Source organism: Theropithecus gelada, chromosome 3, assembly GCF_003255815.1.
Source record: "Theropithecus gelada isolate Dixy chromosome 3, Tgel_1.0, whole genome shotgun sequence".
In the NCBI taxonomy this organism is placed as follows: domain Eukaryota; kingdom Metazoa; phylum Chordata; class Mammalia; order Primates; family Cercopithecidae; genus Theropithecus; species Theropithecus gelada.
The window spans coordinates 76,338,656-76,351,410 of NC_037670.1; the positions used below are offsets into that span (position 1 = coordinate 76,338,656).

Below are 12,755 nucleotides of genomic sequence, written 5' to 3' on the forward strand. Positions count from 1 at the left end.
CAATGGGATGTGACACTCTTCCATGAAGAATGCTGTTGCCTCGCCATGGCACTTAATGTAGCATTCATTCATTCATGAAACTGACATCCACTGAGAGACAAGCATATGTCAAAGACCAATGTTAATGTTTTTTTCTTAGGCCAGACAACTGGGATGTCCATCAGGATTCAAACTGTAATGGCATTTGGGTAAGCAACTAAATTCAGCTTGAACCCCATTCTCCTTTGTTCCTGCCTCCTGCAAAGTTCATCACATATTTGCTTTAGTTAGATCCAGGGAAGACTACGACAGCCTAAAGCAACTCTTTTCCTGCTGCTTAGAAGAGGGGTATAGAATCCTGATGATGCACGAAGAGTGTCAACGATGTCATGAGAGTTGAGTCTTTCTCAGTCATGGCCCCTTTAAGCCTTGCTTAAGGTCACCCACATCTAATCCCTTTATACTGTTTTGAACAGTGTGAAATTAAATGAAGAGTGATGTTAACAAAGTTTTACAGCAACCCACACAGCTGTTGGAGCAAACCACATGCTGTCCTTATTTTGTTGCAGCCATTTTTTTCCTGTTTCATAAGCCTACCCAGGCAGAGCAGAAATTACTCAGTATTTACCCTACCACTCACACCTTGAGGCATTTAATGCTGGTGTCCTAGTTTCCTGTGAATAATGGATTAGCAGCTCCCAGGGGAAGAAAAGAGGAAAGCCAAACTAACACAGCAACAGCCTCAAGTTTGTGGGGTGTTAAGCTTACAAGATTTGAGGGCTCCTTATGAAAAAAAGAATATCTACTTAAAAATACATAATCAAATAGGAAAATGAGTAATTTTTAAAACAATCACAGAAATCATAACAAACTCCTGGAGTCTCAGAAATTCAGTTCCCTTTCTTTCGAGATCTCGTTTCTGACTTACTGGAAGTGTTTACATGGAAACATGTCCTGATTGCAGCCTGGCCTCCCCTCTCCACCTAGAATACGCTAATGCTCCCAGTTACTCCCAGCACTCACATGGGCAAGGGCTGTGATGGGTCCTGAAGCTTAAGATTCTCTAACTTCAAGATACTATGTTGGTGCAAAAGTAATTTCAGTTTTTGTAATTAATGGTAAAAATTGCAATTATTTTCACACCTACCTAAATAAATTGTCTAAATTGCCTGTAAATGGTTGCTTCATTTATCTGCTTCAGTGAAGAGGAAAAAGTTTCCGTAAATATTTTCCTCTCTCCGGGACACTCACAGTCCAGGTTTGCACTAACAGTCACCTACTGTGTGCTTTCCAGTCCCATTGCCTCCAAGATATGGAAAGCATGAGAGACGGCTGTGCCTCAGCCCACACCACCCACCCTATCCCCTAGTCACTCTGCCTCTTCATGGAGAAGAAGAAGACATCTCCCTTAGAGCACAAGGTGACAAGATCTCCAAGTCAGTTCTTGCTCTGAAAAACCCAGGTTTAGTTGTCATGTTGGAGGACAAAGGGGACTAGTCAATGTGTGATGCCCTGTCTTCGTTCCATGGACCCACCCAGGTCTCAGATATGGTGTGCCACGCATATAAGGAGGAAGGCCAAGTGAGAGACTGTACTAGATCAATGGAAATCCACCATGAGCTCAGGGAGGCAAGATGCAGAGCTCATCATCAGTGATGGGAGAAGGACATATCACCTTCATACCTATCCCTTTCCACAGAGGAAACACCACTCACAGAACCACAACATCATAAACTCAGAGGGAGTCTTACAACCATGAAGTCCAACCTTGCCCAGACTGTGTCCTGGGGACCCCAGGGTTGAGTGTGATGTTAATAGGTTCTTTCATGTTTTAATGGGCGTGGGGAGCTCCAAAGACTGGAGAGTGAGCACGGTCTTATTAACACATTTCTGATCAGCAAGTGCTTTCATTTTGGAATACTATGAATAATCCTTCCAAGGACTAGCAGCTCCACAAATGGGTAGCTTTACCTTTAGGTTTTAGGATATGCCAACTGTGCCAATTCAGTCCCATTCACAGGCCCAGTGTTACTTCCAGGTTTCTTAATCTGGGCACTATTGATGTTTGGGTTGGATAATTCTTTGTTGTTGGAGCTGTCTTGCAAACTGTAGGATATTTAGCAGTATCCCTGACCTCTATCCACTAGATGCCAGTAGCACCCCCAGCGAAAAATGTCTCCAGACATTGCCAATGTCCTCAGGGGGTAAAGGAATGTGCAAAATGGATCCCTTGAGAATTGCTTCTTTAGAAGCATCAATCTTAGGTACTGAAGATGTCAGGACACTTAGACCTCCAGCTCAGAGACTGTGGAATCCACCCAGACCCTGTGTCCCAGTCACTCAGTCGGCCCTCTATGCTCTGAGGGGTGAGACCCCTGGTCCAGGCACCTCTCCCAGAACCCTGCCCAGCATCTCCTTGAATGAAATGGTACAGTGTCTGGCTCTCTCTTTAGTCCCACCCTCAGTTCCTCTCAAATGCGACTCACTCACACAGGGTGTTGCTATGTTGAAATAGGGGCTTAAGAGACTTTAAAGGGTTTTGTCTACTCATTTGCCTCTGTGCTTTTAAAGCCATTTAGGAGAGCTTAATATATGTATCTCATAAATTTAAAACCAAGCTGCTAATCGCATCATTTTTCTTTTAAAGGGTATTGATCCAAAAGATGGCATTCCATATGAGAAGAAATTCTGTGAAGGTAAGAATTGTGGATGTCAGTGTGGTTATAACAATAGAGTATTCTTTTCTAGTCTGAGTCAAACTGAAGTGAGCAGACCACCTAAGTCAGAATGTGCTCGATGCTAGGATTTACTCTATGCTGACCAACTTACATTTATTTTCATGACAGATCAGAAAAAATAAAGTATCTAAAAGGTTCAGAAAAGTAGGAAAGGGGTCAGAATCTTAAAAAAGCAAAACAATTTGTTTAATTGATGTTTTTACTTGATGATTAGGTTGCAAAATGGATAAAAGAGCGATGGAAATCCAGCACTTTTCCAAATAAGAAAATGAGCAGCAGTCATAACTGACATTTTTAATCTTTTGCATTTCCCTTTAATTACACTACAAGGTCAGACACCCAGACTTCTACTGATGGGATGAGTCTCTTTGTCCACTAGGCTAAAGATGTGTATCTGAATGTCTGAATGACTTGAGAGAGACTGCCAGGCTATAACCTATGAGGGCTTCCCAAAAATAGATGGACAAAAGATCTGTGCTCTAAGTGCCCAGATGGCACAAACATCTGGGCCACCAGTTCCACTGGGGAAACCTCACCACCCCATACATGACTGAAAATATGCTCCTGGTGATGCCAACACTTGATGGTAACATCACTGTTTTATGTTTTAGCTTCTCTCCCCACTTTCACAATCACCTCATTCATTCATTCAACAGGTATTTTCTGAACAACGATTCCAATTCTAACCAACGGCTATACTTGGTTCTGAGTTTTCTTGGACAAAAAGTGTATAGTCTTTGCCTTCTATTAACTTAAAGCCTAATTGTCTTTAAGCCCTCAGAGGGCAGGAAGAGGAATAGAAAATGTAAAGGCTCATTACATATTTATGCAGTTTAGGAATATTTGTTGGATGAGTAAAGAATGAATGAACAACTAAACCAATGAATGAAATATATGCAGATCTAGGTGAAACCCTGGTGCAAAGCCTCTTAGATTCCCTACACCCTACTCTCCCTGTGCCCTCCACGATGTCCTGGGCCTCCTCAGTCCCCATTTGTGTGGTCAGATAGTGGTTTCCATGAAGCCCAGGCTGGGGAGTCACTGCGGTGAGGCTAGGCCATCCTCTTGCATGACTTGAGGAGTTTGGAAGTGGAAAAAGGAGGCGCCTCTCTCTGCCTCTGGGAGGCATCAACTGAGTCAGGATTTTAAGGAATTTAGAAGAATGAATTCACAGGTGAATGATTCATGTGGTTGGGCCTCAGAGTCAGATGAAGTGATTCTGAACCTCCAAACAAACAGGGCTGCATGCAGACCTTTCTATCTCCATCTCTCCATTAATCAGCCAGTATTGTCTATCCAGTGTTTTTGTCTGTATGGATTAAGGGCATAATATCCTTCAAAAATCACAATTTCTCCATAAGATCATTAACCCTTAAAGTGAATTGTAATGGACATCAGTGTGTTTTCAAGAAAGCAGTTTCCAGAACCAAAATTTAGGGCATATTTCTGGTTTCAGATAAAGCTTTGATACACTTATTCGTCCGTCATTCACTCAAGATGTTGTACAGCAGTTTGTTTTATGCTAAGCTGGGAAACACACCTGCATCTCTACATCTTAGCTAGCAGCGCCAATGGCCTGGAAATCTCATTCGGCTCCAAAATGCTATGCCCCTCACTCTCAAACATGCAAAAAATAGTAATGCACTACTGTTAAAATGCTCGGTGCCTGGAATACACATAAGGGTATCTGCTGTCATAACTACCCAGTCTGGAGGCTCCAAACTACTCGAGTGCATAAATAATGTGAATAAATTGTGCTGCTTAGGTTCACAGCCCAGGGGAATCATTTTGCTGGGAGACTCAGCTGGGGCTCATTTTCACATCTCTCCTGAATGGATCACAGCGTCGCAGATGTCTTTGGTAAGTAATTTTGGCAGTAATCATTCCAGATGTGCTGGCCTTTGTTTTTGTTTCCCCTTGCTCTCTCTAAATGTGATGCCAACTCCACACAGGTGCAAATTTCCCTCTTTAGCAAAATCTGCCATGAAAAGCATATCCACAGTCATTTCAGTCCTAGACAAATGGCAAAAGGTTCCTTCTACTCACTTCCCCAGCCTCAGCTCAGCTGCTGCCAGGAACCCTGAAGGCAGTAGTGCGGAGTCAAGAAGGTGGAGAATGCACAGAAAGGACAAAGCCCACCGGGCCAGCTTCCCTGTGGAGGTCAGGATGAAGCATTCTGGGGCCTGTCCAGCTTGTTTTTCATCTGAGCAAGCAAGAAGCGCTGGGCAGAGCAGGCTGCTTGGCTCCTGATAGCCTCTGCTGTGCTCCGTGGAAAGCGTCAGGGGACAGACAAGCCCGCCATCCATTCCCAAAGAGTGATGAGACTGTCTGGGAGGGTTTTTTAATGATGATGAAGAAGAAGAAGAAGAAGAAGAAGAAGAAGAAGAAGAAGAAGAAGAGGAAGAAGAAGAAGAAGAAGAAGAAGAGACAAGGGCCCAGGACAGTACTCATGGAGAGCAGATTTTAAGTAACCAGCAGAGGAAAATATATTCACAAAGAAGGNCCTCAATATGTCATGGTATTTGGGGGGGGGAGGGGGGAGGGGGGAGGGAGGAGGGAGGAGGGAGGAGGGAGGAGGGAGGAAGGAGGAAGGAGGAAGGGAAGAAGAAGAACAAGAAGGCCACAAGGCAAAATTGCAAACAATGACAGATTCAGAGAAGGCAAAGAAAGGGGAAGGAAACCAACATTTATTGACTCTATATCAGGCATCATGCACTATAAGAGAGATTTGCATGCATTACTCAGATGAACGACTCCTAAATATAGGGTAGACATATAATGGCAACTTTGTATATTACCAGTTCATCACCTGAGCACACACCTGCTGCATTATCAGGAGGGCCATTATCTTCCTCTCAAATTGTGCAAACACCTGGGGAGATTGTGTGGCAAAGGGTGGGAGCTGGAGGGTGCAGGGAAGGGCAGTCTGAATGCCACACACCCAAGCAGGGGGTACAGTGGTGTCAGATGGGTCACCTGCAGCTGGGGCTTCCTGTGGCCACAAGTTATCACAAGGAAATGTAACAAAACCTGTGCCTAGAGATAGCTACATACTTGGCAGGGCTCAGTGCAAAACAAAAGTACAGGTGCCCTCAGCAAAACTTGTTCAAAAGTTCCATTAAAGCTGCTAAAATATAAACACTTTTCCTTCTGTGGCAGTCTTCCTCAATATGTCATGGTATTTTCTTATTTACTATTTAATGTCATTCTAAAAAAAAATTAAATTTTTAAATTATTCACATGAATGTTACGTTCATCGTCACATTATGCAATGCCAGTTTTACATGCCACTGTAACAGCACTGAACTCCTAGGCTGGTGGAATCACTAAAATTACACAATTCTTATGTAGTAGCTTGGCCCTGGAGGGTGCTTTGAGCTGCCCAGAAGACAGAAAAGGCAAGCCAGACTCAGGAAGGTTGGAAGGAGGAATAGAGGCTTCCCAGGAGCACAGGGTCACCAGACTGAACACTTCCTCGGGCCAGGAGATGCTTGGGGCAAGTACAGACCCTCCCAGGCACTGAGGCTTCCATCCTGAAACACTCAGGCCTGAGAGCTGCTGGGTTCCTCCTCCTGCCAGTGCTCCACAGGTCCCCAGGTAAGCCAGGAATCTCTCCTTCCCAGGGCCTGTCTCCCCAACCCACAGCAGTCAGGTGACTGACCCCCAAGAGTCTTCAAACCTCTGTGCAGGAACATGCTAATTATTTGGATGGGTAATGAGTTTGCCTCCCCTGCCCACCAGATGCCAGCACTGCCGGCTGGGGCAGGTGACAGCTGCCACCATGCCCAACTCCAATCCTCCTCTTGCCTGTGCCCAGATTCCCAAAAGGACCAAAGGGCAACATTGGAACACAGGCTTCCCCCATTGACACCATTTAGTTGCCACCTTGTTGGAGGGTCCAGCAGCTGCAGGGCAAGAAGGGGAAGACAGGCTGGGGAGTGAGTGGCCAGGAAGCCATCTTGAGAGATAGCAGGAGGCAGGATCCAGAGTCGACCCCGTTTCCAATTCCCTTCCCTCACACATACTCAGTTGGCCCATTGGACTTCACTCACATAACACAAATTCAAAAATAAGATTTTTAAGAAGTTCAAGATGGGACAGCACAGCATTAAACCCAGTGCAGGGCCCTTTCTAAGCAGAGGACCTCACGGGCCCCACTGTTGCACACACATAAAGCCCTGCCCGGGTCTGACACAGTGCACGGGGAACAGCAACTCGCAGCCTTTACTTCTGGATGGCCCTGTCAAACAACACAATAAAAAATGTGAGGGCATTGCCACAACAGACTTGTCCCAAGAGCCACCCTGTCCGTTAGAGAAAGGGGTAGTGCCCCTGCCCTCGAGAAAGGGACATGGGCACAGTGGGGAAGCCCTGTCATACAGCCACCTATGGACGCGCTTCCCTCTTCCCTCTCCCAGAAAACTGAAACTGATCCAGAGAAATTAACCTGCAGAAACTATCATTTTTTTTCTTTGACTTCCTCTTCCTAAAGAAATTGAATATGAACTCAAACACTCTCTGGTTGAACCTCTCCCAAGCCCCTACACTGGGCAAGCATAGACCTCCCTCTGTAAAGATGAGCAAGTGGGGAAACATCTGGATATATATAAAAACTGCTCAGGAACACAAATGAAGAGTGCTCTTTTGAAAAATGTTTATGGGAGGAAAGAGAGTGACATTTTGTAAAATGTTAAATTCAGGTTCTCAACAATAATTGAGAGGAAATTGCACACATGAAAAAGAAGAACTCGGAAATCAGTGAAGACTGCCTTGAGGTGAAACAACTATCTGATCTAAAAATACAGCGGCAATACTGACTTGCAAGTTGGATGGTGCAGAAAACAGGAGAGCAAAGCGGTCAGGCAGCTGGGGAAATTCTGGGACTCAGGAGAAAGGCTAGATGTGAAAATCAAGACGGAAAGAGGAGAGGTATGCAGGAACGGTCCTGGCAATTGAATAGAAACTGCAGAAAAAGAAAAGACATCAGGCAGAGAGGAAGCTGTGACTAAATAAGTAATGCAAGATAATTTTCTTGAGTTGGGGAAATCTGTCTTCAGCCCACAACCCCACAGCATGCCAGGCCAGGGTATAAAATAGACTCTGTGTTCCCTGCTTTTCCTTATTTATTCTGAGGATAAAGAAAACTCTTGGAATCATCCTGCCCAACAAACCAACAACGGGGGAGCATACTAGGAGGGAAAACCCATCTGGCATCAGACTTATCTCTCAACACTAAATTTCAGGAAACAGCGGAACAGCCTCTCTACAGAATTTTAAGAAGGAAAAATTGTGTCGAAAGTGCTCTATACCAAGCTATTGTTCTCACATGAGGACTACAGAAGCTTATTCTCAGTCATTCAAAGACTTAGAAAACATACAAGACATATGCCTTCCCGGAAAAAAAATATTTTAAGAAATACTGCAGTCTCTCTAAGCATGATATTGCAAAAGGAAGCACACAAAAAAACTAGATATAATTACATACAATTTTCAAATGTGTACAAAGTCAAAAAGATTCACAAAATTAAAAGACAAATGTAAAGCTAGAATACTTACAAAATATAAGGCAAGATTTAAATCCTCTAATTAACAGAGTTTCTACATAGCAATAAGAAAAAAATCTAATTTTTAATGATCAAGAACATAACCAGTAAATATAAAAGTTTCATTTTCAGCAGTAAGAAACATAAATTAAGATAACAATGCAATTCATTTATCATTGTCAAACAAACAAAGGCAAAGGTGATAAAGACCCAGTTTTAGCAAAAATATGGTGAAACAGGCATGTTAATTCACCAAAAAGAGATGAAGTTACTAGAACTTCTCTGAAAGGCAATTTGGCAACATGTATAAGGCAACATTAAAATATTTGTGATTTTTAACTAAAAATTTCACATCTGCAAATTTCACATCTGTAATTTCACATCTGCAAATTTACTTTTAAAATGATCAATTATCTGCTCAAGAATATATGTACAGGAATATTCATCACAGAAGTATTTATTTATAAGAGCAAAACTGAGGAAAGAAACTGAAAATCAAAAAATAGGGGATGTAAAAATATACTACATTTGTACAGTGAAATTTTGTGCAACCAGTTAATACACATATTAATAGACATTTATTGGCAAGAAATATGTTTATGATAATTGGTTAAGCAACAAAAGCAGGTTACAAAATAGCATGTATGAGCCAATTTTGTGAATATATGTGTGTCTGTGTGCAAACAAAAAAATAATTGGGAAGTTGTAGGTCTGCATGTTACCTACCACTGGCTATCTTTGGATGGTGGAATTATAGGTAACTTTTTTTTTTCTCATTTTTCTTCATTGAATTTGTATGTACCAAATATTGTGATTCAAGATTTTGGAGATTTGTTTGTTCTATTTGTTTTGGTTTTGTTTTAGGCAATAGCTAAGGAAACCAGTTAAGGAAAATCAATGCATTTTTTAAATTTAATCTTTGCAAAAGCCCTCTGAGGTAGGTGTTTCTACAACACAGCCTCGCTTTACAGATTTTCAGAGAGGTTGAGTGGACTGCCCAAGGTCACACAACTAACAGGTGGTGGAATTACTGCCTGTCAGCATAATCCTGAACAAGCTGCTTAACCAGAGACTCTGTAAATGATGATAGTAACAGTGTCAGGAAAGGCCATGTGCTTCAATGAGCTAAGGGCTATGAAAATGTTGTGGACCCGTATGTTGAATTCCAACCAGACAAAGTAGATTGACACCTGGCTCTGGCAGTGCAGTGGTGATCGTTAATGAGGCTGCCTGAAATCCTTGTACTTGTCCTCCCTGTTCCTGCACCTGGCCTCAGAGGCTGAGGAAAGGAGTGTCTCTCTTCATAACCTGGGGCCCACACTCTCCAGGAGGACAGTGGCTCACTCTGCAGTGTGCTGATTCTCCAGGAAAAAGAGGGGCCCACCCAGCAGACATTTTAAGAAAATCACTCCAGCAAGCCCAGCAGCTGGCCCTATCCTAGAGACTTAACAAGTAAAATTTAGATTGTAATAGTTTTCATCTGCTGTTTGCAGCAATGAACTGATTCAAGTGCTGTCGAGCAGCATTTGTTGGTATCGGTTTGGGTCACTCCCCACTCCCACGTTTTGGCAGTAAATTGTTTTGAGAAATGCTTATGAGAATAGGCTGATGAGAAACCCAAATCAGGCATAACCGATCATTGGAATTCACGAGTCTTATCAATATGGTAATAATGCTATGGGTAGGAGGAACAACACTACAGTTTTAGTGTCATGTTGTCACCTGTTTTAAGCCCCTGGTGTTCTGGGGTTATTAAAATCTCTCTAGATTAACATTCCTCTCCAAGCTAAAAATTGGCCCAGCAACTCTCAGCCTGGCCACTTGGTAAGAAAAGGAGGCAGGACAAGAATAAGATATCTATTTTGCTTAGGATGTTGATACTGAACATGAAGCTTTATCCCCAAGTTATTGCCGAAATGATAACCACCAACCACTCCAAATTTCCAGTGACTTAAAACAATCATCATTTCTTCTCACCTGTGCATCCAGGGGTGGTCTGGGATCAGCAGTTTTCAACTGAGCTATGTTGGTCTTGGCGCAAAGCTTCAGGTTGGGCCCAGGTGTGTGCCACGTGTCTCTCATTTTTCTTGGCTGGGCAATCTATCCAGAGCGTCTGCTTGTCATGGTGATGTCAAAGTGCAAGAAGGCAATCCGTGCCCTGTCCACCATCAACCCAACAGCCAAAGCCAGTCACGTGACCACAATCAAGCTAATGGGGAAGGAGGCATGACTGCCCAGAGTGGGAGAAGGAAGAGAGTAAATATGCTTTATTGTTTTTATCTAATTACATATGTTAAATATATGACTAAGAAAAATGTGAAAATACAGAAATTATTTGGAAATTGTTAAAATTCCTCCTTAATACTACCACCCAGAGAGAGTCACCTTAACATTTTGGAGTATCAGGCTTGTTTTGAAATATTCTTTTAATATCCTTTTTATTTTTTTTAAAAAAGTTAAAATGCCAATAATAGAGCCAATTTTAAGAAGTAAAAAATAACCCCACCATCTTAAATTTTTCACAGTATTTTTGCACTCTTTCCAGCACTCCGCCCCCATGTGCATATATGTATATATATGTATTATATATACACACATCATGCTGTACAAGAAGAGCAAGTTTGCAGTTGGCAGTTCTCTTTTTATTCAATTCATAGGTATCTTCCTCATTACAACTTTGTTTTTATACTCATTATATTTATTGCTGTTCCATAATGTCGTTTTCAGGGGCCATGCAATAATCTACTAAACCACTCACCTATAGCAGGATGTTAAACTGATTCTTTTTTTAATTTAATTTTATTTATTTATTTTGCTATTATGGAGCATTGTCCTTTAAAAAAAAAACAAACAAAAAAAAACTTCCAACTTTTAAAAACTATTATCTACAGAATCTCTTCATTTGTGGAAGGAGTCAGCCTAGGTAAGAATACCAGGCTTAGCCAATATCCATGAGGTGTGTTGAGCTCAGACACCTCGTGTTTCCATTGTCTGGTTTTTCAGGCTTGTGGCAAGTGTAAACAAAATATCAGTTCTAACTTAGGTGAAAATTCTAGAGTCACATCTCTCCAGGCCCAGCAGCACAGCACCGTTCATGTGTCAATTAATTCAACAAATGCTAGCCAGGTCTACTATGTGCCAAGCCCTGTGATGGGACTGATGACAACGGGGAAAAGGATGGAAAGATCCCTGGTGCCCATAGAGCTTAAAACCCCATGGGGCAATGCAGACAAGCAAGTGGCAGCTCTAGAGCCATCAGTGCTGTAGTGTGCACACGCTTCCCCGTAAACTGGAGGAAAGGCTGCCTGAAGGGAGAGACGCTGTGTTCAAAGCAGAGGAACAGAGCTGGAGGTAGTTGGGTCCCAGCCAACCTAGGAAGGAGTGCCGTAGCAGAGGAAAGAGCACAGGCAAAGGCTCGAAAGCAAGAGGGTCCAGCCTTCTGAGAAGGAGCTCGGTGCAGCTGAACTGAAGCTCATCCAGCACCAGGTGGGACAGTGAGACAAGAGCCTAGAGAAGTGCATGGGAGGCGGATCTCAAAGGGCCTGGAGTTTATCCTGAAGGCAAGCAGGAGCCATTGAAGGGTTTTAAACTGAGAAAGGGGCAGATTTGAATTCTAGAACATTTACTCTGATTTCAGTGGGCAGGATGGAATTATTTGGTTGAAGGGGAGAGAGGCGAATCAGGCAGCAAGAGCAGCTAGGAAAATTCTGGTTGTAATTCTAGTGAAAGTGTGCTAAGCTAGAAAAGTACAGAGGGGAAGAAACAAGATGGACAAACTCAGAAGCTGTCTGGATTCAACAGTGGACGATGCACCCTTCCCATCCTGTATACTTTATGAGGGTTCCTCAAGACATCACCCTACCCCAGCCAGATGGTTCACCGGGTTGGGGTTGACCTTGGGCTGTCCCCCGGCATCCCTGCATCTGGGGGAGACTGCCTAGAGCTCATTGCCAATTGCAGGTCTTCCCACAGAGTCTCAGCCAGCCTTTGGAGACTACTAAAGAGCCATCCCTGCTAGGAAACTTCTGGTGCTTTTTGTCTCTTTGTACCAGATCCCCCCCACCCCCACTCCCCCGACCAGTTCCTAATATTAATAGTTATGGTGAGAATATAATTTATTGTCCAAATTGGACACTTTGAGAGAAGAGGGATCGCTACCATAATTATGCCATGACAACAGGCATTAACCTGGACTGGCTCAGACAAGACTAGATGTCTATGTCTGGCCACCCTACTGATGGCAGGAGAACCACGTGCCAAGCTGACTCCATAGTCATGACAGTGCCCAGTGGAGAATCTCAAGCCCCTAACTTACATGTAGAATAATTTCAGACATTGACTCAAACAGACCAGGGTTCAAATCCTGGCTGAGCCACCTACATTTGCTTCTTTACTCTGAGCTTTAGTTTCCTCATCTGAAAAGTATAAATAATGATGGCTATCTTGTCAGAAATTGGGAATCATTTCTGTAACAGGATGTTAAAAATTGGACTAT

General features: G+C 43.0%; 1 protein-coding gene across 3 annotated transcripts in view; it reads left to right on the forward strand.

Moving 5' to 3' along the window:
- Window positions 1-12,755, forward strand: part of AOAH (acyloxyacyl hydrolase) — a 210,642-nt gene that overhangs the window by 108,170 nt on the left and 89,717 nt on the right. For all 3 annotated transcript variants that reach the window (XM_025379042.1, XM_025379043.1, XM_025379044.1), the window contains 3 exons: window positions 140-188; window positions 2,627-2,675; window positions 4,483-4,577. In XM_025379042.1, coding sequence (XP_025234827.1) covers window positions 140-188; window positions 2,627-2,675; window positions 4,483-4,577 — 193 coding nt within the window. The remainder of the gene's footprint in view (window positions 1-139; window positions 189-2,626; window positions 2,676-4,482; window positions 4,578-12,755) is intronic.